The sequence below is a fragment of the Oncorhynchus mykiss genome, chromosome 12 (assembly GCF_013265735.2).
Source record: "Oncorhynchus mykiss isolate Arlee chromosome 12, USDA_OmykA_1.1, whole genome shotgun sequence".
Lineage (NCBI taxonomy): Eukaryota > Metazoa > Chordata > Actinopteri > Salmoniformes > Salmonidae > Oncorhynchus > Oncorhynchus mykiss.
Window position 1 is genome coordinate 37,195,159 of NC_048576.1, and position 24,354 is coordinate 37,219,512.

Below are 24,354 nucleotides of genomic sequence, written 5' to 3' on the forward strand. Positions count from 1 at the left end.
CCCAGCTCCTCGGGCTCTCAGGGAGCTCCACAAGCGATAAGGGCTCATCTCAACCAGTCAGTCGTAATAACACTTCAACTTCTGGTGGACGGAGTAGAGAGAGGGGTTTAAGCCCACTAATCTGAACCAGTCCCCGCATCCACTGCGCTAATTGGCCAGCTGAGCACTCGTCGCTCGTCTCCAGCCCTGCAAATGGATGTTTTCACTTTTTTTTCTCACTCAAAATGGATGTCGTGAGAAGAGAAGCCCCAGTCGGTAGCTAATGCATTTTCCATTTTGTTTCGCCTTTTTAATCCTCCAATTTGTATTCCCTTAGTCTAAGGCAGGGTGAGATGAACATGAACTTGACCTTGACCGTGACTGGTTGAGCGGTCCGTGCAGTTCCGTTGACCTCGGAATGACTTGACCCCTTGGCGTTTTTCCCCGTCTATTTCCTCCCTAGGCCTTATCTGTATGCAATTATTTTGACTGCTTCAGTGCTTTTTAGAATCTCATGTTTCTTTCTCTCCATGTGCTTTTTAATGTATCTCTTTTGACTGGAGTTCAATAGCAGAACATTCAGATGAGCTTAGTGGAACCATTTGTTGTTGTATTATACTCCAATAGTCCTGTCTCCATTCTCTTGTTGCTCATGTAGAACGTCGAGCTCTTATCATCCCTGAAACAGTTTGCTACTCCCAGATCATATCTCCGGTTCTCAGTATCCCTACCAGCCCATCCCCCGGTAAGTTACGTTAAATCCTCGTAGGGCCCCTTTGTTGTCCAGACCTCCCTCCCTATCCTCTCAATGTCGAATTAAATTCAAATCAAACGTTTGGAAGGCCAATCCCGCTACTGTAATTGACCCTCTATTTCAGTGCTAGCCTGGTGCCTCTTGTAGTAGCTCCATTCTTCACTCCACTGAATTGGCTATCTCCCTTAGTGTCTCTCCCCTGCCTGGCAGTGTTCTTGGGAGATGTCTGCCTCACTCTGAGAGTTTCGCCTCAGGGAAAAGAGAGGCCCGTCATAATCATAAAACAAGGATTCATTCAGGAAGGTACTAACATTGACTCAGGGAGCCCAAACCAAAACATCCTAGGCAGATTCCTGCAGTTTACTAAAAATACTGAGCTGTATCGATAAATAAAACAACTCGTGAGCAGCTGGCCTGTCTAGACGATAAGTTTGTTTCTTATAAACTCAAGGCAGACCGATCCTCAGAGGTGAAGAGTTTGTGCCATGATTATTATATACCACATCATGCATACACATGCACTAGTGTGAAAGCTTATGTGGTAATTTCCATAATGTAGCTCTATATTCTCAGTTTGGTGAAAGGAGATGATCTCAGGGATTGTCTCAGCATAGCCTACCTTTGAATCTACACCTTAGCTTAGATGTAGAGAGGCTAGTCATGCTGCACTTTCCTGTTCCTCTAATGTGTCCCATTACTCTCCCAGTGCCAGATGAGAAACTCTAATAAGTCCACACAGGCCTTACAGTGGAGTGCGTGATGATGGGGTCTACGCATTGTGCTTTGTTAGAACCAACACAAATCCAAACAAAGGCTGCGTTTCACAGGCCCTGGTGTGACGCGGAAAAGGAAACCTGACTCCGACCGCAGACCACAGCACGCTCGTCTCGCCTCTCAGAGCAGCCGAGCAGGAAGCGCCGTCTCCAGAAAAGATAACGCCGACCGAACGCTCATTCAGGTCTCCAAACCACCGCCTCTCCTACTTTTAAGACTTATCCCACCCACATTTCACTACTGAAACAGTGATAGTTTCCGACGCAATATTTTTTTCGTATGTCAGCTTGTTTGCCAGTGCAACTCTTGTTTACAGTACACAACTGTGAGAAAGCGGAGGCTGGGACTCTGAGGGTGCTGTGCCAAGGTTAAAGGAGGGCGAGGGCACAGCACAGCCTCTGCCAACCAGCACCCCGACCGCCACTACTACGGCACACACATCACAATCCAGGTCACAGCCAACCCGCTACATCCCGTCTGCTTCTCGTCTGCGCCTGGCAACAATCACCCGCTTGTTGTCTCCTCTGCCCCAGCATAAACAAGCCTGCCCAGAGCTCCCCTCCTCTGTTCATTCATTGTGTGCCGTGGCTTTGCTAATATTCAATTATAATTCTGCATCATAATTAATGCAGCGCATAGCCCCAGCCATCAGAGTAAACACATTCCTCCCCACCCCGTGTTAAAATGCTAATGCATTGAAGGGGCTGAGCAGCAGAGCCTGTGAGTGAGATACCATCGGAATATTCCTCCATATAATGTAGCACTTGTTCGCTCGTGTACTGTACCTCGCTCTGAATCAAGGCTTTTGTGGAGACCTTGGTCCAGACTTGTAGCCAGAATGTTAGGCCCTGACTTCCCCTGAGCCAGAATAAATTAGGCTGCTAATAAATGTTACTACTGGCAGGTGACTTTTGTTTCAGTCACTTTTATTTCATAATGTGGAGGCGTGGTCTTATAGTGGTACTGTGTAACTTTGTCATCATGCGTAGTGAGAATACCTTCGTTTTTCTGTTGGCCAATTACCCTTATGGAGGGAAACCAGACCTTATAGCCACCAGCGAACACTCCCAAGGAAAATGATTAGGGGCAAACACTGTTTACAGTCAAACACCAGTATTAAAACATTTTCAACTGTATTTTGCATACAGTAACTACAACTAGATCAAATTACATCCAAGGAATTTCCTTTGCCGTTAAACAAAAACTATGGTGGCAAGATCAGAAGCAAGACAAGATTGACAGAAAGATCATTGCATGCCGAGCTTGCATTCAAATTGTGGCTGAAGGGAAAGGGAGATACCTAGTCAGTTGCACAAATGAATTCATTTAACCGAAATAGGTCTTACGCATTTAACCAAACCCCTCTGAATCAGAGAGGTGCAGGGGGCTGCGTTATTCGACATCCACGGTGCCCTGGGAGCAGTTGTTGTTGGGGGTTAACTGCCTTGCTCAAGGGCTGAGTGGCAGGTTTTTCCACCTTTCTGGCTCGGGGTAGCCTAGCGGATTTGACCGGTAGGCTACCTGCTGCCAAGATCGACCTTCCACGCAGATGCAAGCTTTTTACGATAATCTTTAATGCTGAATTTAGATAAGCCTGTGGAAGTAAACACAACCACCTCAGTATAAGTTACTATAAGACTACATGAACTCAGTATAACCATCCTGCTGTACTGCCAGAGTTTCCCCCCTGTTTCTTCCTTCTCCCCTCTTTAGTTTCCTCTGTCTCAGATTTATAGGGGCAGGTTATGAGAGTCTGTATTTCACAGGCTCCGTCTGAAGGGTTCCTCTTCCCTGCACAAGGCCCGGCTCCTCCATTGTTTTGCTATTGATTTTGTAATCGGCTTCAGTTAGCTTCCTGACAGGAATTTAAGGCTGTCTAGCCACGATCACATGCTCCAAGAAAAACACCTACTGACGAGTGATGGGACTTTAAACCCAACACACTAGTCAAAAAATATATTGTTGCTGTCTGATGAAAACATTAACTACTTTTCTACCAATTTATACTTTTGTACATTTATTGAAAGCTATAACCCCCTCAATGGACTCTGTACATTTCATGACTCTAGGACCAAAAACATGTATTTAAAATAGCTTCTGAAGTTTAATAATTGTGTGTTTGTTGATGGGATTTATTTTTTAGTATTTCTTTGGAAAATTTCTGTTTGGGAAATTAGGTTTTTATGAGACAGCGACAATATGTACATTTCAGCAAAGCAAGCAGCAACACTGGATCGCGGAGCGAGCTGTCACATCAGCCCTAGTTCGAGACTCTAGTACTGTGACTGTGGGTATCATAGAAAAGCATGGTCTCCGTGATAAAGGTGCTTTATTAAGCAGGGAATCCGTCTCCTAACAATGACATCACACACAGTATTATTTTCTATCTCTCAATTGAAAACAGTGTTGTCTGTCTCTGTCAGCACTGCGAAGGGCCTCATTCCCGTTGCAGGGTAATAGATGGAAAGATGGTGAGCGCTTGTGGGATCTTGTCATAGGCGTTGGGAGCGTACACAGCACTGCGGGGCTCGGTGTGACAGTGAGTTGTTTGTCTTGGTGGAGCGGTGGAGTGCGCTGAGCAGTCTGGCCTGGGTTGTGTATGTGGCACTCCGGTGTGATGTACGTATTTTATATTCCTCCTATTGCCCAGCCTATTCCCACTGAGAGGAAATGAAGGACAGGCAATTGTTTTTCTTTCTGCTTGCTTTGTTCCAGTGTGCTGTCTTATGCCGTTTGAAATCTGCACTCATCTCCGTTCGGAGGCAGACATGATGTATGCAATCAAACATTTACCCGGAGTGAATATTTGTCTTACTTAGAAGAACACTGTGTGCTTGCTGCTTGCTTGGTGCTTATTTGTTTCTCCAACTTTACCCCAAGGACTCTGCGAATGTTAGCCTGGCTGTGAGTAAAACTGAACTCCCCCCTCTCTCAAAGAGGTCTAGTTTAACTCTCCTCTTAGCAAGCTGTATAATTTCTCTAATTAGTCGCTGTAAAGCTTGGAAAGTATTTGAGGAATGTCGATATCGATGTGGGTGGAGGCAACCAGCTACCACCAGCTCCCTCTACCAGTGTGCATGTGTGTGTGTCCTATGTCTGTGTGTATGCACGCCATTACACCCAATTGTAAATATAGATGAGCTAAGAACATCTGCCCCCTGCTCCCTTCCTCCCCCCACCACATCCTGTCTTTTAGCAGCATTGGCTTATCTCTGCATTGTAATTTAGGGAGATGTTAAAACATGGAGGGTTTTTTCCCTCCTTAGTCTCCTAGCTCCCTGTTAACCCTTTAGTGTCCAGTCAGCCAAACACACTCCCTCAACCACTCCCCTCACCCCCAAGAGCCTGTCTGTCATTGGCCTTCTCCTCCATGCAACCATGGTCAAGTCGATGCATCTTAATTCAGAGAACTTGGACAACTTTATTATGCCCACACTCACTCTGTCCCCGACGTTTCAAAGTTCTGGTATTTGTGCTATTAGAAGCAGCCTAAACATCAGTTGCAGATCTCAAACCTAGCTGGCTGGGCCAAATCCACTGCTCTGCTGTGGAGCTCAGCTCACTAAGTCTCTTCGTCAAGCTGAGTGGGGACCTTTTCAAGAGAAACAGCCCTCTTGTTGCATAATAAATCAGAGGGTGAAGAGATTGGGAGTCTTGTCGGAGAGCGTGCAAATCAGTCCCCAGTCATTACAGGGCTGGAGCGCATTTGATATCGTAGAGAACCCTCCAGGATTGATCCGCCCATAGACCCTAGCAGAGCGCTACAATCTGCACAGCAGCACTGTGTTTAATTCACACTAATCAAGCTTCTGTCCTAAAGAGACTTTTCTCCCCCCTCCTCCACTCCACTCCCCTTCCTACTTCACTCCCCTTCCTACTTCTCTCTCTCCCGGTTCGTTCTCGTAATCAAATCCTTCACTACTGAAGAGCCCTCCATAAAGCTTGTGATTAAAGACTGATTATAGCCAATACATAATGCTCACATGTAAACAAGCCTCACGTAAGGTTGATGTTACAACACGCCCCACTCAACAGCAGGCAGCACCGGCCCCTCAGACTAGTCAATCAAACCTTTCACACAACCTGGTTGGGGCTTCTGTAGCAACAGGGACGGGGGGGTGTAAGGCTGCTGTCAAGTTTGTGGTTGTCACGTTCTGACCATCGTTCGTGTGTGTTTTCCTTGTTTTAGTGTTGGTTAGGACGTGAGTTGGGTGGGCATTCTATGTTGGATGTCTTGTTTGTCTATTTCTATGTCAGCAGTATGTACCGCCGTTATGTTAGCTACCTACTGTAAAGTTAGTTGGCTAGTAGTACATCAAATTTGCCAGTATATTTACTTTATGCTATCTAACTAACTACGCAACATTTATTGACTTGACAATTCATGTTATTCATAGCTTAGCTAAGTGATATAGTCGTTCGGCTCCGTTTGTAAATTCACTCTGAATATCTACTCCAATTTCTGAGCACTCTCGTCTGATTGCCAGAGGCAGAGCTCAGAATAACTGATGAATTTACGAACGCTCAACACCCGTTGAATGTGGCCGGTGTCAGTAAACGTTGGCAAAAAAAGCGTCTTTAAATTGTTGCCAGCAGCACAGTTAGTCACCACATGCTCTGGATGACATGAAACCTACCTAACCAGATTTCCTAGGGCGAGTAAAATGTTCTCTCATTTGTGTCTGGAAGTAGCTAGCAAGCTAGACAACACTAGCCAGTTAGCTTGGGTGCTTGACTGCCGTTGTGAGGTCAGAACGCTCGGATCAACTCTACTCCTCGGCCAGAGCGTCCAGTGTGCGCTCTGAACGCTCAGAGAGCGACACGCTCTGAATTTACAAATGGACAATCTGACAATGCCCTGAATTGACATACGCCTAGAGCGCCCTCTGGCACTTCAGATTGAATTGACGAACACACCCAAAGTCTAGCTAGTAATTTGTTATGCTAGCAAGAGGTTGCATAGCAACAGCATCAACTTTAAGTAGACCGGTTAAGCGCTAGTTTGCGCAACTGAAAGGATACCGTTCGTTTACAATATACTGAAGTGAACTATTAGTATGTACTCGTTAAGTATGTAGTATACAGTATGTTCGTAGGGGTATTCGAACGCAGCTATGGTCTGATGCAAAATGGAAAGCATTGGTACTTGATGTTACGTGGAAGTTTGAGATCAGTCAAACCCATGTGTCCATTGCTTCAAATGACTGTTTTCCTCTGAAGGGTTGAAGTACCATAAATGCCACGAGTCATCGCTCGTTCTCTTTGTTGCTTTTACTTCACGTATCCAGTTAATCACACAATGCATGAGTCTTCTTAGTTTCATGACCCAGACGCACTTCATAGGGTTTTCAGATAGGAGTTTTATATTGGCCAATCTATAGGCCCATATAGGGGTCAGCTGATGCATTCCCATTCTCAATAAATTTGGTTTTATGACTGTAGTCCACACCATCATTATGAGTTACTAACAGGCGGAATGCAGTGCCATAAACCTCTGTACTCTTACCCCAGAGTGAAATTAGTGTTTTCATCGGTCAACAACCACCTTATTGTTTTTATCGTAACGCTACATGCGTACAAATGTATGATAATGGCCTTTGTGTCGCTTAATTGGATAGGGTGGTTCAGTTTTTGCCCGGAGGTGGTCAACTCCCTCTGAGAACCAGCATTCATTCTGAGAGACTGTGCTCAGAATGTACTCTGTGTGAGTTGTTACGAATGAGGCCAATGACATTTCAATGACCACTGCAGTTTTTTAAAGAGCAGTCCTCTTGGTTATGAGGTATGGCTGGTACTACTGTCTTCTCATCCCCTTCTCTTATTTGAGCATCATGCTCTCCTGGGTCCACCTCCACCGAATTGGTTGGTTTTGATTGGTTGCTCTGGCAGTCAATCAGACAGGAGGAAGGTTGGAGCCAAGGTGAGCTCTGTACAGGCACAATGATGCCATTGTGGGCATGCTTGGCTAAGTGAAGTCATCCTGGTAGGGAAATTCCATTAACACGCACTCCTAGATCACACCACTGTTAAAAACAATAAAACCCCCAGATAAGAATACATAAATATGAGTTCATTTATTTTGCAGAGTTATGGAGTCAATAAAAATTACTTTAAAGTTGTCGTTAAGGATGGTCCCAAGAAGGACTGTGTATTATGAAGACCATGTGTTCCTTCCTTGTGGGAAAGTGTGTTTCAGTACGTCCCTGTCTACAGTATACTGTCAGTCTCCCCCTCCCAGCCAGCCGTCTCCCCCCAGTCTGCTGATGTATGATTCACGGTCTATTAAAACATCCGTCACAAATCTGTCACCGGGGCGCTGTCTGAACACTGGGCTGTTTTTTTAGAAAACAATGTTAATGTGATTTCCCCCTTCTCCATGTAGGTTGAACTGAACTGCCAATCTATGGCCTCCAGTTTATTCGGCTCAATGCACACTTCACTCTGACCTGACCATTAGGAGTGCTTTAGAATTCTTTACCTGCTGCTTCAAGTCAATAGATTAGAACTGAAGGTTGAGTTATCTTCTACACCGAGACGCATACATACACACCAACATGTCAAGGTGAAGTTCATACCAGCCTTGCCAAATGCGTATTGTTGATGGATTTTAATCGGACCTCCTTGTTCCAAGACTTCCGGGATCATGTGTAAACTACAGCCTAGCTTTTGAGGCTAGGTCAACGAGTATGATTAGCCTAGCGTGGCAACAAAGCAAGGTCTGTTTTAACTGGTGGCATTAGCGAAAACAAAACAAAAGGCTTTGATAAAGGACTCACTTCATTGCAAATAGGTTAGACCTCTTAATGTTAACAGCAGCTGTTGGAGCAGCCAGGAAAGAGCAGACACTCGTGTTTGCTATTTGTCTAAAGCTCCTTTGAAGTGTTACCCAGGGCTAGACAGCTCCCTTTTACACTACTACTCCCTTTTACACAACTACTCCCTCCCTCCCTCCCTCCCTCCCTCCCTCCCTCCCTCCCTCCCTCCCTCCCTCCCTCCCTCCCTCCCTCCCTCCCTCCCTCCCTCCCGCTTACTCACTCCTCCATGTGTTTTGATAATAGCCCAATGCTCTAGACCGCACGGGCTGTCTTATTAGTAAAGCTGGCAATATACAGTGAATATGCTAAAGTATTAACAAAACTCAACTGCACTATGCACCCTCAATCCTATACAGTACACACACATACTCATACAGCTTTGCAATCTCTGACTCATATCTGTGAACATGGACTGAGAAAAGAATAGAATGTCTGTCCACGTAGTTAAAGAACATTAGATTATCAGGACCTGGGAATTAACCGATAAGGAGTTTTAAATAAAGCGATACACCAGTGCCAAGTCATTTCCGCCAAGTCATTGCCTCAAAATAGAATAGAATTTCATAACTGTAATTCTGGAAATTAGTTGCACCTCATTAACCTTCTGTAACGTTTTGGTTTTGCTTAGCGCTGTGCAGTACTACATTACATTCCCAGACTGCAGTGTGTGTGTGTGAGGCACAGAGGTGGTTGCAGACTGGTAGTCATTGATGGTGTTGTCGCACAATGAGTGCACCTGAACAGAAGGGTTGTTTCAGTCCTGGCAGCGTGGCGTGTTCCAAACGCCATTATACAGAGGTCATACAAGATAAAAGCCACACACACATACCGAGCCAGACTGGGAAGTAGTGATGTGCATCTTTCCCTTTCAAGACATTTTGATATATATCTAGAGACATGGCTCCGATACAATACAGGAACGATATAGTTTTAGTTTAAAATGGGCTTGGGCGGTATCCAGATTATCATACCTTAATACCGACCTTGTGCCGTACCAAGAGATTCGGTAATACCGGCACTGAACACAAGGACCGCTTTTTTCAAACCCAACTGAGCCTTTGTAATCCGAAGGTGTGATCAATGTTAACAAGTAAATGTAAATCCCATAGAGAATGCTAACTAAATGCTAAGGAGAGCATTGTGAACATTTTTATACTGTCTCTGACCTAATGTATTTGCAAAACAGGAATCCCAGCTCAAATTTATACAAGTAACTAAAAAATTCTACATAGATTGCTGCACGCATAAAACAAATATCAAGAGCCCCTCTTAGCTAGAAAACTAACTAGCTATTAAATTAGCAAACCAAATGCACAACTACAGAGCATTTAGCACATTTTAGACAGTTAACTTAATAGTTTTATAAGATATCTAGCTGGCAAACATTTAGTTGTGAATTCCATACTATAACTAGATCACCTGGTGTGTGCTGCACAACAGTGAGCGACTCACAAGGCTAAAGTCTCGTGACAAACACCACATGCCTGGATACTACCGGTCAGCTTCATAATGTCAAATTATGCGACAGGTGAAATGAAGAACACTATCTTATCTCCTAACGTATTGCACAAGTTGACTGCAGGTATTTACTTAGAAAGTAGCTACAAATATTAAAATATATATATATTTTTAAATAGTTTGAAACATTTTCCTGCGAATCGATGCACTAACATTTGTTGCATAAACACATTTTTCTATCCATTCTAAATCAAAATCTGTTGCTGATGGAGTTGAGCTTGGCCTGTGTGTGGTGTGTGTGGTGTGTGGTGTGTGTGGTGTGTGTGTGGTGTGTGTGTAAATGATCTACAGTGCCCTTTTAGAAAGTATTCTCACCAGGTCCACTGAGATTAACTTGGGAAAAAAACGAAATAATGGCAATAGGAAAAATAAATAACTCATGATCTACAGCAATCCTTTAAGGATGCTTAATAAGTGACAACAAACAGAAAATATATAAAGATAAAATAAACCTCTTCAGAATGGCATGGCTCCCAAAGTTGTTATATTTATTCTCGGTAATACCAATTACATCACTGACGCATTCTTTAAAAAAGTATACTCGGTCATAACATACTTTTTATATGGGCAAATAAAACTAATAAAAAAGAATAAAAAGTATATTTTTTTTTACATCTTTGTAAGTCTGAGGGTGGTTTTAACCTTCCAGACTTGGAATTGTAACTACATGCCACCCAGGGCTTTTACTTGCAACACATAGTTAGTGTAAATACACTAAAGAGGAACAATGGGTACGTATTGAAGATCCTCAGAACCTTTTCACGTTTCTGTTTTCCTAGGATAAAGCTAATAACATCAGAAACTTCATAGTTAAGAACACTAGAACAATATGGAAGAAAATGAAATGTATTTTACAAGAACCAATATCACTTCCTAAAAACATAACCCTGTGGATAAATCCTTGGATAGCTTGGTCCACATGGAAACCTAAATGCATAGAAACCATAACTGACTTGGTAAGAGCAAATACATTTATTTCCATGACAGAATTAATAAGCGATTTTTGGACTGACCAAAATTCAAATGCATGCAACTTCTTATCAATACATTGAAATATTTTGGACATCAGAGCAATCTTGAAGGAATCCTATTTGAGTCAGAAAGGCTATTCATATGATAGGTAAGACACGGTTGAAGTCGGACTTTTACATACACTTAGGTTGGAGTCTTTAAAACTCGCTTTTCAACCACTCCACACATTTCTTGTTAACAAACTATAGTTTTGGCAAATCGGTTATGACATCTACTCTGTGCATGACACAAGTCATTTTTCCAACAATTGTTTACAGACAGATTATTTCACTTATAATTCACTGTATCACAATTCCAGTGGGTTAGAAGTTTACATACACTAAGTTGAATGTGCCTTTTAACAGCTTGGAAAATTCCAGAAAATGATGTCATGGCTTTAGAAGCTTCTGATAGGCTAATTGACATCATTTGAGTCAATTGGAGGTGTACCTGTAGATATATTTCAAGGCCGACCTTCAAACTCAGTGCCTCTTTGCTTGACATCATAGGAAATTCAAAAGAAATCAGCCAAGACCTCAGGAAAAAATATTGTAGACCTCCAAGTCTGGTTCATCCTTGGGAGCAATTTCAAATGCCTGAAGGTACCACGTTCATCTGTACAAACAATAGTACGCAAGTATAAACACCATGGGACCACACAGCCGTCATACCGCTCAAGAAGGAGATGCATTCTGTCTCCTAGAGATGAACGTACTTTGGTGCGAACAGTGCAAATCAATCCCAGAACAACAGCAACGGACCTTGTGAAGATGCTGGAGGAAACAGGTACAAAAGTATCTATATCCACAGTAACCGAGTCCTATATCGACATAACCTGAAAGGCCGCTCAGCAAGGAAAAAGCCACTACTCCAAAACCGCCATAAAAAAGCCAGACCACGGTTTGCAACTGCACATGGGGACAAATATCGTACTTTTTGGAGAAATGTCCTCTGGTCTGATGAAACAAAAATAGAACTGTTTGGCCATAATGACCATTGTTATGTTTGGAGGAAAAAGGGGGAGGCTTGCAAGCCGAAGAACACCATCCCAACTGTAAAGCACGGGGGTGGCAGCATCATGTTGTGGGGGTGCTTTGCTGCAGGAGGGACTGGTGCACTTCACAAAATAGATGATATAATGGTTAAGGAAAATGATGTGGATATATTGAAGCAACATCTCAAGACATCAGTCAAAGTTAAAGCTTGGTCGCAAATGGGTCTTCCAAATGGACAATGACCCCAAGCATACTTCCATAGCTGTGGCAAAATGGCTTAAGAACAACAAAGTCAAGGTATTGGAGTGGCCATCACAAAGCCCTGATCTCAGTCCTATAGCACATTTGTGGGCAGAACTGAAAAAGCGCAAGGAGGCCTACAAACCTGACTCAGTTACACCAGCTCTGTCAGGAGGTATGGGCCAAAATTCACCCAACTTGTTGTGGGATGCTTGTGGAAGGCTACCCAAAACGTTTGACCCAAGTTAAACAATTTAAAGGCAATGCTACCAAATACTAATTGAGTGCATGTAAACTTCTGACCCACGGGGAATATGATGAAAGAAATAAAAGCTGAAATAAATCATTCTCTCTACTATTATTCTGACATTTCATATTCTTAAAATAAAGTGGTGATCCTAACTGACCTAGGACAGGGAATTTTTTACTAGGATTAAATATCAGAAATTGTGAAAAACTGAGTGTAAATGTATTTGGCTAAGGTGTATGTTAACTTCCGACTTCACCTCTATATAAAACCTTAGCGCCTATCCACCTGACTACCTCTTAGAAAACAATATAAACTATTGGAACCAAGACTTAAAAATAACTGGTATTGGCACAAGATTGCAGGAATGTTTGAACCTAACTAACGAAATTACAGTTAACGAAAATGTACGTTTAATGCCGAATAAACTAATGTATAGAATTTATTACGCTAAAATTCATTAATTCTACAGCACAGCAGTTTTAGTAGGCTAACCTACTGATATTGCCTGGGGTTGTTCGGCACGTATGCAAAATGACTTGTAGGTCAATGACTGTTAATGCAGTTCGACACTGAAAGAGAAGAAGCATCAGTCACAATTAGGGCTGTGGCGATCATGACATTTTGTCAGCCGGTTGTTGACACGCTGACAAATCAAAAAACTATTACTAGGCTATTCAAATACAAATTCACTATAATTGTAGGCTACTTGTAAGCCGCCCTGCATAATCAATGAACCAACAGCATCGCCTACGTTCTCTCCCAGATTAGTGGATATGTACTGAACAAAAATATAAACTCAACATGCAGCAATTTCAAACATTTTACTGAGTTACAGTTTATATTAGGAAATCAGTCAAGTTCCTATTCTATGGATTTCACATAACTAAGAATACAGTTATGCATCTGTTGGTCACAGACACCTTGAAAAGAAGGTAGTCTGTATCTGGTGTGACCACTATTTGCCTCATGCAGTGCGACACATCTCCTTCGCATAAGGTTGATAACTGTGTTGTTTGCATTTCACTGTAAGGGCTACACCTGTTGTATTCGGCACGTGTGACAAATAACATTTGATTGTGGAATGTTATCCCACTCAATGGCTGTGTGCAAAGTTGCTTTGTGTACAGATCCTTATGACATAGGACCAGGGTGGCTTATGGTAGAGAAATTAACATTAAATTATCTGGCAACAGCTCTGGTGGACAATCCTGACATCAGCATGCCAATTGCAGGCTCCCTCGACTTGAGACATCTGTGGCATTGTGTTGTGTGACAAAACTGCACATTTTAAAGTGGGCTTTTATTGTCCCCCAGCACAAGGTGCACCTGTGTAATGATCATGCTGTTTAATCAGCTTCTTGATATGCCACACCTTTCAGGTGGATGGATTGTCTTGGCAAAGGAGCAATGCTCACTAACTGGGATGTAAACATGTGCGTCCAAAATCTGAGAGAAATAAGCTTTTTGTGCATATGGAACATTTCTGGGATCTTTTATTTCAGCTCCTGAAACACTTTACAAAATTAAATCAGATTTTATTTGTCACGTAGACATGATTAGCAGATTTTATTGCAGGTGTAGCAAAATGCTTGTGCTTCCAGCTCTGACAGTGCAGTAATATCTAACAAGTAATATCTAACAAATTACACAACATATACCCAATACACACAAATCTAAGTAGGAATTGTCCTTGTTGCGTTTATTTTTGTTTGGTGTACCTTTTGGAGTGTAGCAAGGTAATCATGCCATCTAGTATGCATATGATTATAGTCCAAACTCAAAGGCGGTTACTCAGATGTGTTGAATTTTGGACTATAGGCTAGACCAATTATGTACCAAAAACATCTTAAATCCGTTTTGTTTTATGTTTTTCTGCCATGAGTAATAAGCGGTAGGCTATGTATTGTATAACGGCACAATCATAATTTTAATTACGTTTTTTTCAGGCTTGGGCTGACAAGCCTATGTGTATGCATCAGCTCTAATATGCGTCTGGGTGTTTTGAATTAATCATCACCTTAGAGCGCTGTCCATTTCGTTGTGTTGGTCGTTGCAGACCTTGTTTCTAAGCCTATGTTTAACACGGTTTCAACCTGCTGTCGAACTTCTTTCTTCAAATTGATCATCACAGTGAGGTGAGTTTTAAAAGCATGATAGTGTTTTGATGATTGCATTTGCATTGATATCAGAGTGGTTAGAGGGACAATAGAGCTCTGAGTACCAGGCCATTAGGACCTGATTGTTGTTAGCAAGTTGGGTTCTTCCCAAGCATGTCCAGGGTGCATAAGCCATGTCCAGGGTGCATAAGCCATGTCCAGGGTGCATAAGCCATGTCCAGGGTGCATAAGCCATGTCCAGGGTGCATAAGCCATGTCCAGGGTGCATAAGAGATTACTGTTACTCAACGGTCACATTTAATTTTACTGCGGTCGTAACTCATGATTGCCGGTGTGGCAGCAATACAGTCACCGCAACAGCCCTATTCACAAAAGATGAGGTATTTTCAGGATGAAGAAAGAATGTAATTTGGGGGGGGGGGGGGGGGGGGGGTGAACTGATTCAACAGTTTTCTGACCAATGCATGCTACATTTGGATCGGTTTGGAGTCCAGGGACGCACTTGTATCTTAAATATTTGACTTAAACATTTTAATCGGGACCGATGCGTGTCGGTGAATCGTTTCATCCCCAAGAAATCAGCTCCAACAGTGTAGAGGAAATACCTGCTCCCCATTCCTTTAGTGTTATACACATACCGGAGCGCTACACATGCCTTTGTGTCTTTGCTGCATTAAGGCAATTTAACAGAGGATAAATTGGCGCCCGTTTTTAAGCACATCGCCAGCGGGTGATGAAGTGAGCTTTTTGAAAATCTACACCTGCTTACACTCAAGAAATGGGGTCAGCTGATGCGCAGGGCAACTTTGTTTTGTCTGCTGTTACCCAATCAACTTTTATTTAGACTGTCTGCCTATCACCATAATCTATTTGGAAAGATTCAAAGCTGCATCTTGAAAAGCTTTTTGCATGAATCTGAAGTTGGTCAGCGGTTCTCCACAACAATACCAGCTTTATAAAATGCCCTCTGTCTTTATTGGTTTCAATCACAGTAAATGTTTCTATTGGCCTGAACCCACGTCCCTCAACTACCCTTAATGATCTTGAAATAAAATGTGTGATCTGAAAATCAAAAAGAAATCAAAGCTTGGTGTTCAGAGATAGATGGGAGTGGTTGAGTGGAGCTGAAGGATGGGAATGAAAACCAACAAAGGATAACTATTGTAAAATATACTGTGTCTGTAAAATGTATGTATAAGCTGGAAGTAGAAGCCTAAGTGTTGTCCATTACTTTACTCCAGTTAGGGGAGGGACGGTAGGGTTAGTGGAAAATAATATATATAAAAATATATTTAAAAAAATATACACTACTGTTCAAAAGTTTGGGGTCACTTAGAAATATCCTTGTATTTGAAAGAAAAGCACATTTTTTTGTCCATTAAAATAACATCAAGTTGATCAGAAATACAGTGTAGACATTGTTAATGTTGTAAATGACTATTGTAGCTGGAAACTGCTGATTAGTTTATGGGTTATCTACATAGGTGTACAGAGGACCATTATCAGTAACCATCACATTTGTGTTCCTATGGCACGTTGTGTTAGGTAATTATTTTCACATAACAGCGCAAACTGGCTCTAACCGGAATAGAAAGAGGAGTGGGAGGCCCCGGTGCACACCTGAGCAAGAGGACAAGTACATTTGTGTCTCGTTTGAGAAACAGACGCCTCACAAGTCCTCAACTGGCAGCTTCATTAAATAGTATCCACAAAACACCCGTCTCAACATCAACAGTGAAGAGGCGACTCCGGGATGCTGGCCTTCTAGACTGAGTTCCTCTGTCCAGTGTTCTTTTGCCCATCTTAATCTTTTCTTTTTATTGGCCAGTCTGGAATATAGCCTTTTCTTTGCAACTCTGCCTGGAGTCGCCTCTTCATTGTTGACGTTGAGGCGTCTGTTTCCTCAAACGAGGCTCAAATGTACTTGTCCTCTTGCTCCGGTGTGCACCGGGGCATCCCACTCCTCTTTCTATTCTGGTTAGAGACAGTTTGTGCTGTTCTGTGAAGGGAGCACACCTTGTTGTATGATATCTTCAGGTTCTTTGCAATTTCTCGCAGGGAACAGCCTTCATTTCTCAGTAGAAGAATAGATTGAAAGGTCTTTGTTTCTGGCCATTTTGAGCCTGTAATCGAACCAACAGATGCTGATGCTCAAGATACTCAACTAGTCTAAAGAATACCAGTTTTATTGCTTCTTTAATCAGAACAACAGTTTTCAGCTGTGCTAACATAATTGCAAAAAGGGTTTTCTAATAATCAATTAGGCGGCAGGTAGCCTAGTGGTTAGAGAGTTGGACTAGTAACCGAAAGGTTGCAAGAATGAATCCCTGAGCCGACAAGGTAAAAATCTGTTGTTCTGCCCCTGAACAAGGCAGTTAACTGTTCCTAGGCTGTCATTGAAATTAAGAATTTGTTCTTAACTAACTTGCCTAGTTAAAGGTAAAATAAAATAAAAAATTTGCCTTTTTAAAATGATTAACTTGGATTAGCTAACACAACGTGCCATTGGAACACAGGAGTGATGGTTGCTGATAATGGGCCTCTGTACGCCTATGTAGATATTCCACTAAAAAACAGCCATTTCCAGCTAGAATAGTAATTTACAACATTAACAATGTCTACACTGTATTTCTGATCAATTTAATGTTATTTTAATGGACAAAAATAATATTTTCTTTCAAAAACAATGAAATGTCTAAGTGACTCAACTTTTGAATGGTCGTGTTTTTATATATACAGTACCAGTCAAAAGTTTGGACACACCTACTCATTCAAGGGTTTTTCTTTATTTTTCTATTTTCTACATTGTATAATAATAGTGAAGACATCATGTAATAACCAAAAAAGTGTTAAACAAATGAAAATATATTTTTGATTCTTCAAAGTAGCCACCCTTTTGACTGGTACTGTATATTTACATTTTGTTTTATAGAGGATTGGAAATGATGCAGAAGTACATTGATGGAAGCCACAATCTGTCTGCAATATTGAAGCTAATCTCCCCCTAATTATTACATTTTCTTAACAGGAAAAGAAAGTGTGATCTGGTATGTTTTGAGAGTAGCTTGGTTGGAGTAGGCGGGGAGTGGGAAGGATTGTCTGTCTTTTAGTAAACACTGTCAGGATCCTTTCTAGTCATTTGACCAGAGAGAGGAGAAAAAAGGAGAGAGATAAAAGAAGAGGAGAGACGGCCCCTCTAATATTTCCCTCTGAGCATACAGCTGATAGCATCTGGCACAGGCGAGCTCTCGAGGGAGCACAGTAATGTGTTCCATCAGCGTTTACTACTGAACAAATTAACTAAGACAAGCACCGCTGCCTGAGCCAGCAAAATTCTTTCATTAGCAAAATTATGAAGCCATTATGGAGTACAATTTGGTCCTTTATTCTAGCACTGCTGCTGGATGAGAAAGGCGGCAGGACCCGATGCAGGCAGACAGCAAAATGTCTGAGAGGACCGACGCTATGGAGCCTGGGGGTGTTGGTGAGGTTGGTCACGCCCCCCCCCCCCCCCCCCCCCCCCCCCCCCCATTGATGGGATAGTCAGCATTTGTGACGGTGAATTAAAGGGATAATCCACTGCCAGAAATAAAAATCATGAAACTCCTGTCAATTTGGTGAAAGCCTATGTTCTATTGGTGGACCCCTTGATTTTACTTCAAAGTGATCCGCCTGTGAAAATCAGGAAATTGTGTAGGAATGCACGTCATAGCTATATAATTCTCATCCCCTGGGGGGGAGGGGTAAACAATTACCTGCACTCCAGATCAGCAAATCAGCCAATAGATGATATGGCCATACTTATTTAGAACACATCCATCCATTTTATATCGTCATGACAAAGTATAGATTGTACTTAGATGCGTACCAAATTATTCACCTCCATTTCTCCTTCAAGTATCATGTCTCAGTGCGCCATGTCTGTAGGAAATGGAGATATTACAGAAAGGAGGAGATAGGAATCCCATTGGGCAACGAATGGAGAAACATCCCACCCAACTGACTGTCAACCAATCGCATTCACGTTGTCATGTGTTTGCTAAGCTAATCGTCATCCAATGCGATTCTTATTACCTCTGCGGGAAAGCAACGTAACGCTGCACTCGTTCTAGGCAGAGATGCCGTTTATAGCTCAGTGGCAGAGACTAACTTTACGTTGAACTTGTGAGAGACTCCTAAGTTGATAGTGCAGTTTGTACAGGAGATATTACAGCTAGCTAGCTACTTCACAATACTTCATATTGACTTTGGTATTATTGTGTAGCAATGTTTTCTAGCTAGTTACCTAGCCTGCCAACCAGCCCAGGGAGAGAGGAAGCATTGCATTGTGGGTTTTGTAGTAGACTTGAGCTGCAACAGATTTCCCAAAACAGTTTTCACATGATTCTACCAATCTTGCTATTACGACAAAATGAAGCATTTGTTCACAAAAAATATCGTCAGATATTAGTGTTATTTAACAATGTTAATAACAGGAATTAGTGGTTTGGGGTGGATTATCTCTTTACGTAGTTTAAGCAGTGGTCTTGAACGTGTGTGTTAATGTATTTGCGCTAGCCTTCTTTTTTTATATATTTTTTTCTTCTTCCTTTTACCCCTTTTTCTCCCCAATTTCGTAGTATCCAATTGGTAGTTAGTCTTATCTCTTCGCTGCAACTTCCGTGCAGACTTGGGTGAGGCGAAGGTCGAGAGCCGTGCGTCCTCCGAAACAACCCAACCAAGTCACAATGCCCACTTAACCCGGAAGCCAGCCCCATCAATGTGTCGGAGGAAACATCGTGCACCTGGCGACCGTGTCAACGTGCACTGCGCCCAGCCCCCCACAGGAGTCGCTAGTGCGAGATGGAACAAGGGCATCCCTGCCGACCAAACCCTCCCCTAACCCAGACGACGCTGGGCCAATTGTGTGCCACCCCATGGGTCTCCCGGTCGTGGCCGGCTGCGCTATCCTTCTCATTAGCCTGTGCCCATAGCTCCTACAATGACATACAGTAGAAACGTTGGACAGAATATAGACTAGGCAATTTTCATACAGTTCTTTACATTATAAAAAGAGCTTATAGCCTGAACAAAAAATGCCTGTGTCTGTACACCAAGGCCTGCTAATATCATATAGCCTGTACACATTCACTTTGCTGCTTTTGATAGATTTAGCTACCCTGTGTGTTTAAAGATTTGCCTCCCTATATCTGTGGATGTTTGCAGGCTGGGGTTGGTCTGACTATGAATTCCTGTTGATAAAAACCTAATTACTCACCCCACCCCATTCCCCTGTTCCCCTGGACTGGCTCAGAGGGGTCCCAGAGACGCGGTGGTGCATTAAAACTGGTTGGGAAGCCTGGCTCTAATCAATTTGAAGTGATTAGCCAAATCGTTTGCATAATGTGCTTAACGGCAGCATCTGCTAATCAGTCTCAAGACCCTTAACTTGACAGAAGCTTTTTGGGGAACGGGGCGTTCCTCCTTTCCACTTCTCCTTTCCACCCTCCTCCTTCCGCCCCTCGTGTCTTCATTCCTCGCTAGTCTAGATACCGCTGGAGAGGAAAGGGAATACAGTTGCTGAGAGCTACAGTACAGCTAGCCAATGCATTAGCAGGGTTGGGTAGGTTACTTCCTAAATGTAATCTGTTGCTTTGTCCTTTTTTTGACTTATTTAGTAACTACATAGACTTACAGGGGGCAATCAAAAGTGTTTCAGTATGTGTCCATTAGGGTTTGTTTTTTTAATCATCAGCATTAATTAGATTGAGCAATAAAAGCCCCACTTTTATTCCATAGGCTGGAATAAAAGTGTCGCAAGAGCAATTTTTTTTCACTGGCTGTCTACTGGTTTCAAAAACAATGATTGATAAGCAGCTTAAACTTCTTGAATTCAACCATTGTTGGGTTCAAATACACATTTAGATTTGTGAACATCCATCCACAAATCACAATCCTTAAGGTGCAAATAGCTTAATGAGAGAGCAGCAGTGTGATTCACATCAATGCGCTATGTAGATATCAATAATAAGTGATATCCGTATCACCGTAGACTACAACCACTGCTGTCATCCTTACCTCCAAGCGTTTATTCAAGTTGGATAATCTTTGGATGCCGACAGCAGTCGCACTATTGGAAGACATAGCTTGGACTGTAGCCTACAAAAGCCTATTCCTGCTCTTTTCCCGCGATTGATCAAAAACATTTGCTGTGTCATCGTAGTGGTCTCTGACTTGTGGTCAGACTCGTTCACGTGGAACAAACTTAAAACTTGCGGCTTTTTTCAATGTTGATTTGAATGTCATTGAGAAAACAGAAGTTTTTTCCTCAAACATCCTTTCTGAATTTAAAAGTAATCCTTGAAGTAATCATCTAGTTTTTCAAAAGTATCTGTAACCCGATTACAATATTTAAGCTGGTAACGGATTTTTTGTTGTTGTTGTAATCCCTTACATGTAACTGATTACATGTCATCTGTTACTCCCCAACTCTGTGCGTTAGCTCCTAGGGCTAGCTAACTCGATATATTTTCTTTAAACTTCTCTTCTGCTCATCTCTGCTCAGTGCCCCTGTGGCGAACCTTGGTTACTGTAGCCTTTCTGTCATATGGGCCCCCTGCCGCTAGCGGCCAAAGGCAGCGGAGTGGAGGTAACGTGCAGCGGGCCTCTTCCTGACCCTGGGTCAGTGTTGCCCACCAAACCTTTTACCCTGACCTGGGAACAGTTCCCCCAACACCCACCCCACAAATCTGGAATTAGCATGCCCACCGCAGGCCTCAACGTGTGTGGCAAAGGTGGCGCCACAGGAGTTGGGGGAAAAGGTTGACGTCCCGTTGCTATGCAGCAACACCCCTATGACTGGTGAGCAGGCGACGCATCGATTGATGCCACTGCTTTAATGGACTTTCTTGAAATGTGACGCACACACACCACACAAAAGCCCTTTTTAAGACACTAACTTTTTACCAAATCATTTTAGGCTTGAAGCCCAAGTATTAAGTGAAACAGCTCTTATAGTTCTTGCTGCGGCCCTTCTATTCGACACTTCGTCCCTACTAGACTAGAGGAGGATCTGAGTGCAGATAAAATGGGGGCGAGAGGCGGAAGTGAGCTGTGCTCTAGCCAGTCTGCTGTGTGTACTGTATGCTCTAGTTACCCCCCTAGACGTGGTGGTGGTGGCTGTGTGGAGTAAAGTGGGGGCAGCAGTCTGGCTCGCTCAGTTCCAGCCTAATTAACTTGATTTGTTCCCTGCATCTGGCTTCCAGATGTCAGCCTCGACTGTCTCTCCCTTTTTCTCGCTCTCGCACTCTGCCTCTCGCTCTCTGCCTCTCGCTCTCTGCCTCTCGCTCTCTGCCTCTCGCTCTCTGCCTCTCGCTCTCTGCCTCTCGCTTTCTGCCTCTCGCTCTCTGCCTCTCGCACACACACACACACACACACACACACACACACACACACACACACACACACAAAGCCTCATCAAAGGCCCACCTGAGACTGCTTGTCAGTCACTTCACATATCCAAATCCAATGGGAAAATATGTCTTCGTCTGATACTAACTATAGATTTTCGTGGCTTACATTCTGAGAGTATAGGCCTATATAGGTTCAGCTGTATCAGTGTGGATATTCTAAGGGTAGTAGCCTGGCTTGTCCATGCTGATCTAGAGTCTGTGTTTACCTTCTCCTGGCACCTCTGTCCCAACATTGATAATCTGGGATCTGCCCTATGACATTTACATGCCTAGCGACCATAAAGGCTGGAGCCTGTGAGAAAAGCTCTTTCGTCCCATACGTTTTTTTCTTTCTCTCCAATAGAGATTTTTATAAGCTGCATAAATGCTGCTGGGATCTAAGTGGTTCTATTGCTTTTTTCACACTTCTGTCTGCAGAAGATGTGCTGAAAGGGTGTGTGTGTTTTATGTGTGCGTACGCTGTACAGTATGTGTGTCCAACTCTGTGGGTGTGTTTTTTCCCCCATAGGGGGGTGTGTGATGCCAGCCATTGAGTAGTCATGGTGCGTCTGTCTGTTTGTCTTTTTCCCCATAGGGGTGTGTGTGATTCCAGCCATTGAGTAGTCATGGTGCGTGTGTCTGTCTGTGTGTCTGTCTGTGTGTCTGTCTGTGTGTCTGTCTGTGTGTCTGTCTGTCTGTCTGTCTGTCTGTCTGTCTGTCTGTCTGTCTGTCTGTCTGTCTGTCTGTCTGTCTGTCTGTCTGTCTGTCTGTCGATTAATCCTCTTTTGACGTTGACTAAGACCAGTCTTTCTCTTCTCTCTCATGCTCCCAGTTTGGCACTAGTGGTGCCAGACTGCAGGGGGTCAAAGGGAGAGGAAAAGAGAGAGTTAAATGTAAATGGCGGTCATCCCCCACAGAGCCCTGTGTAATCATTCTGTCCTTTCTCCTCCCCCCTCTTGGTCCCACAGAGAGAACTGGATGCCACCGCCACAGCCCTGGCCAACAGACAAGATGAGAGTGAGCAGTCTAGGAAAAAGCTCATCGACCAAAGCCGTGAGTTCAAGAAAAACACACCAGAGGTGAGTATCTGCTCTGCTTCTGCCTGCTTGTCTTCACACACACACACACACACACACACACACACACACACACACACCACAGCAGTAGAGGCACGACAGAGAGGACACGTCTGTGTTGGTGTAACGGACGTGCAGCGTCATAGCTGGACAGACGTATGTGTGTATACCCAGTCATCAATGCCTCTATTGTCATCCGATGGGCCGCACCAGGGGGGGTTGGGGGTGGGGTTAGTCAGGGAAATGATGCCCATTCAAGCGGAGGAGACAATGTCCTCTCATTGTTCACAGGCCCTACCCCCGGCTATTCTTTCAGCTGGTTCCACTGGCATTTCGTGTCATCGTGGGCTGTGTTTATTTACCTTTTGGACACAGTGTCCTTTTGATTGGCTGAGCTCCTCATTTGTTCCTCATTGGATTCCACTTCCCATGCGGTCCAGTTAGCCCATCCTTACATTAGTCCATGCTAGCATAGTTTATTAAAGCACCATTCATTACATGGCATTACTTAGGTTACTCTGTGCCCCCTCTTGAAAACTTTTACTCTATTCAGGTTTGTCAGTACAATCTGAAACTCTCTGGGCATCCCATCAAAAGATGACCGTAGTAGTCAGTAGTCCCCATCCACCCCCTCAAACTGAACTCGATTACTCCACTACTACCACCTTTTAGGGAATATGCTTGTCGCATGGTTGGTCAAGGCTGTTCTGGCCAGTTTGACTGGCCTCACTGCTTTTCTGTGAAGTCATGTCCTGAATTGGTAAAAACTAGCCGTGCGTATGAGGTGTTTTAAGGAGTGAGCGGTTCTTTATTTACAGGAAACTCTGTTGTGGATCTGATTAAGCTGCCAGGGTTTAGGTATGTTGGCAAGGCCTCGGCAACGATGGCACAACGTCCAATAGACTCTTCAATTAACGATATGTCAACATATTTCTCCACAAGAAAAATAGTGGCGCTTTTGAAACCCGGCCTTTGATGACGACGCTGTGATGCTAAAAATGGCAACTGAATTGAAGGCCCACAGTTGTAGATTATAGAACAGATGTTTGATTTTTTTTTTTTAAACATTATTTTAACCAAAGAAATATACAAGAAGACTCTTATCCCTTCTACCCGTGGCTCAACTGTTCCCATTGAAGAGTGACCACTATTTAGCCTATTCTCATCTGCCTCGTCTGTGATTCAACCCTCCTACCACCACTGCCATCGTTTTTTGCAGGTTGCCATTTTCTTATGCTCCTAAAAGGCATCGTAGCGATGACATAAGCCCTCTATTCAGACAGAAAATGGGCCAATTTTGCGCCGCAGAGTTCCTCAGGGGGGTGGATTAGTTTTCCCCCGAAATCTTGTAAACACCAGGAATGCGTGACACTCCAGCTGTGCGGAGTGGTGCGG

General features: G+C 43.3%; 1 protein-coding gene across 6 annotated transcripts in view; it reads left to right on the forward strand.

The window, feature by feature from the left end:
* LOC110538892 (homeobox protein cut-like 1) overlaps positions 1 to 24,354 on the forward strand; it is a 265,307-nt gene that overhangs the window by 50,189 nt on the left and 190,764 nt on the right. For all 6 annotated transcript variants that reach the window (XM_036937497.1, XM_036937492.1, XM_036937496.1 and 3 more), the window contains exon 2: positions 22,852 to 22,962. Coding sequence is in view for 5 of the 6 variants with exons in the window: in XM_036937492.1 (XP_036793387.1) it covers positions 22,852 to 22,962 (111 nt within the window). In the remaining variant the exon portion in view is untranslated. The remainder of the gene's footprint in view (positions 1 to 22,851; positions 22,963 to 24,354) is intronic.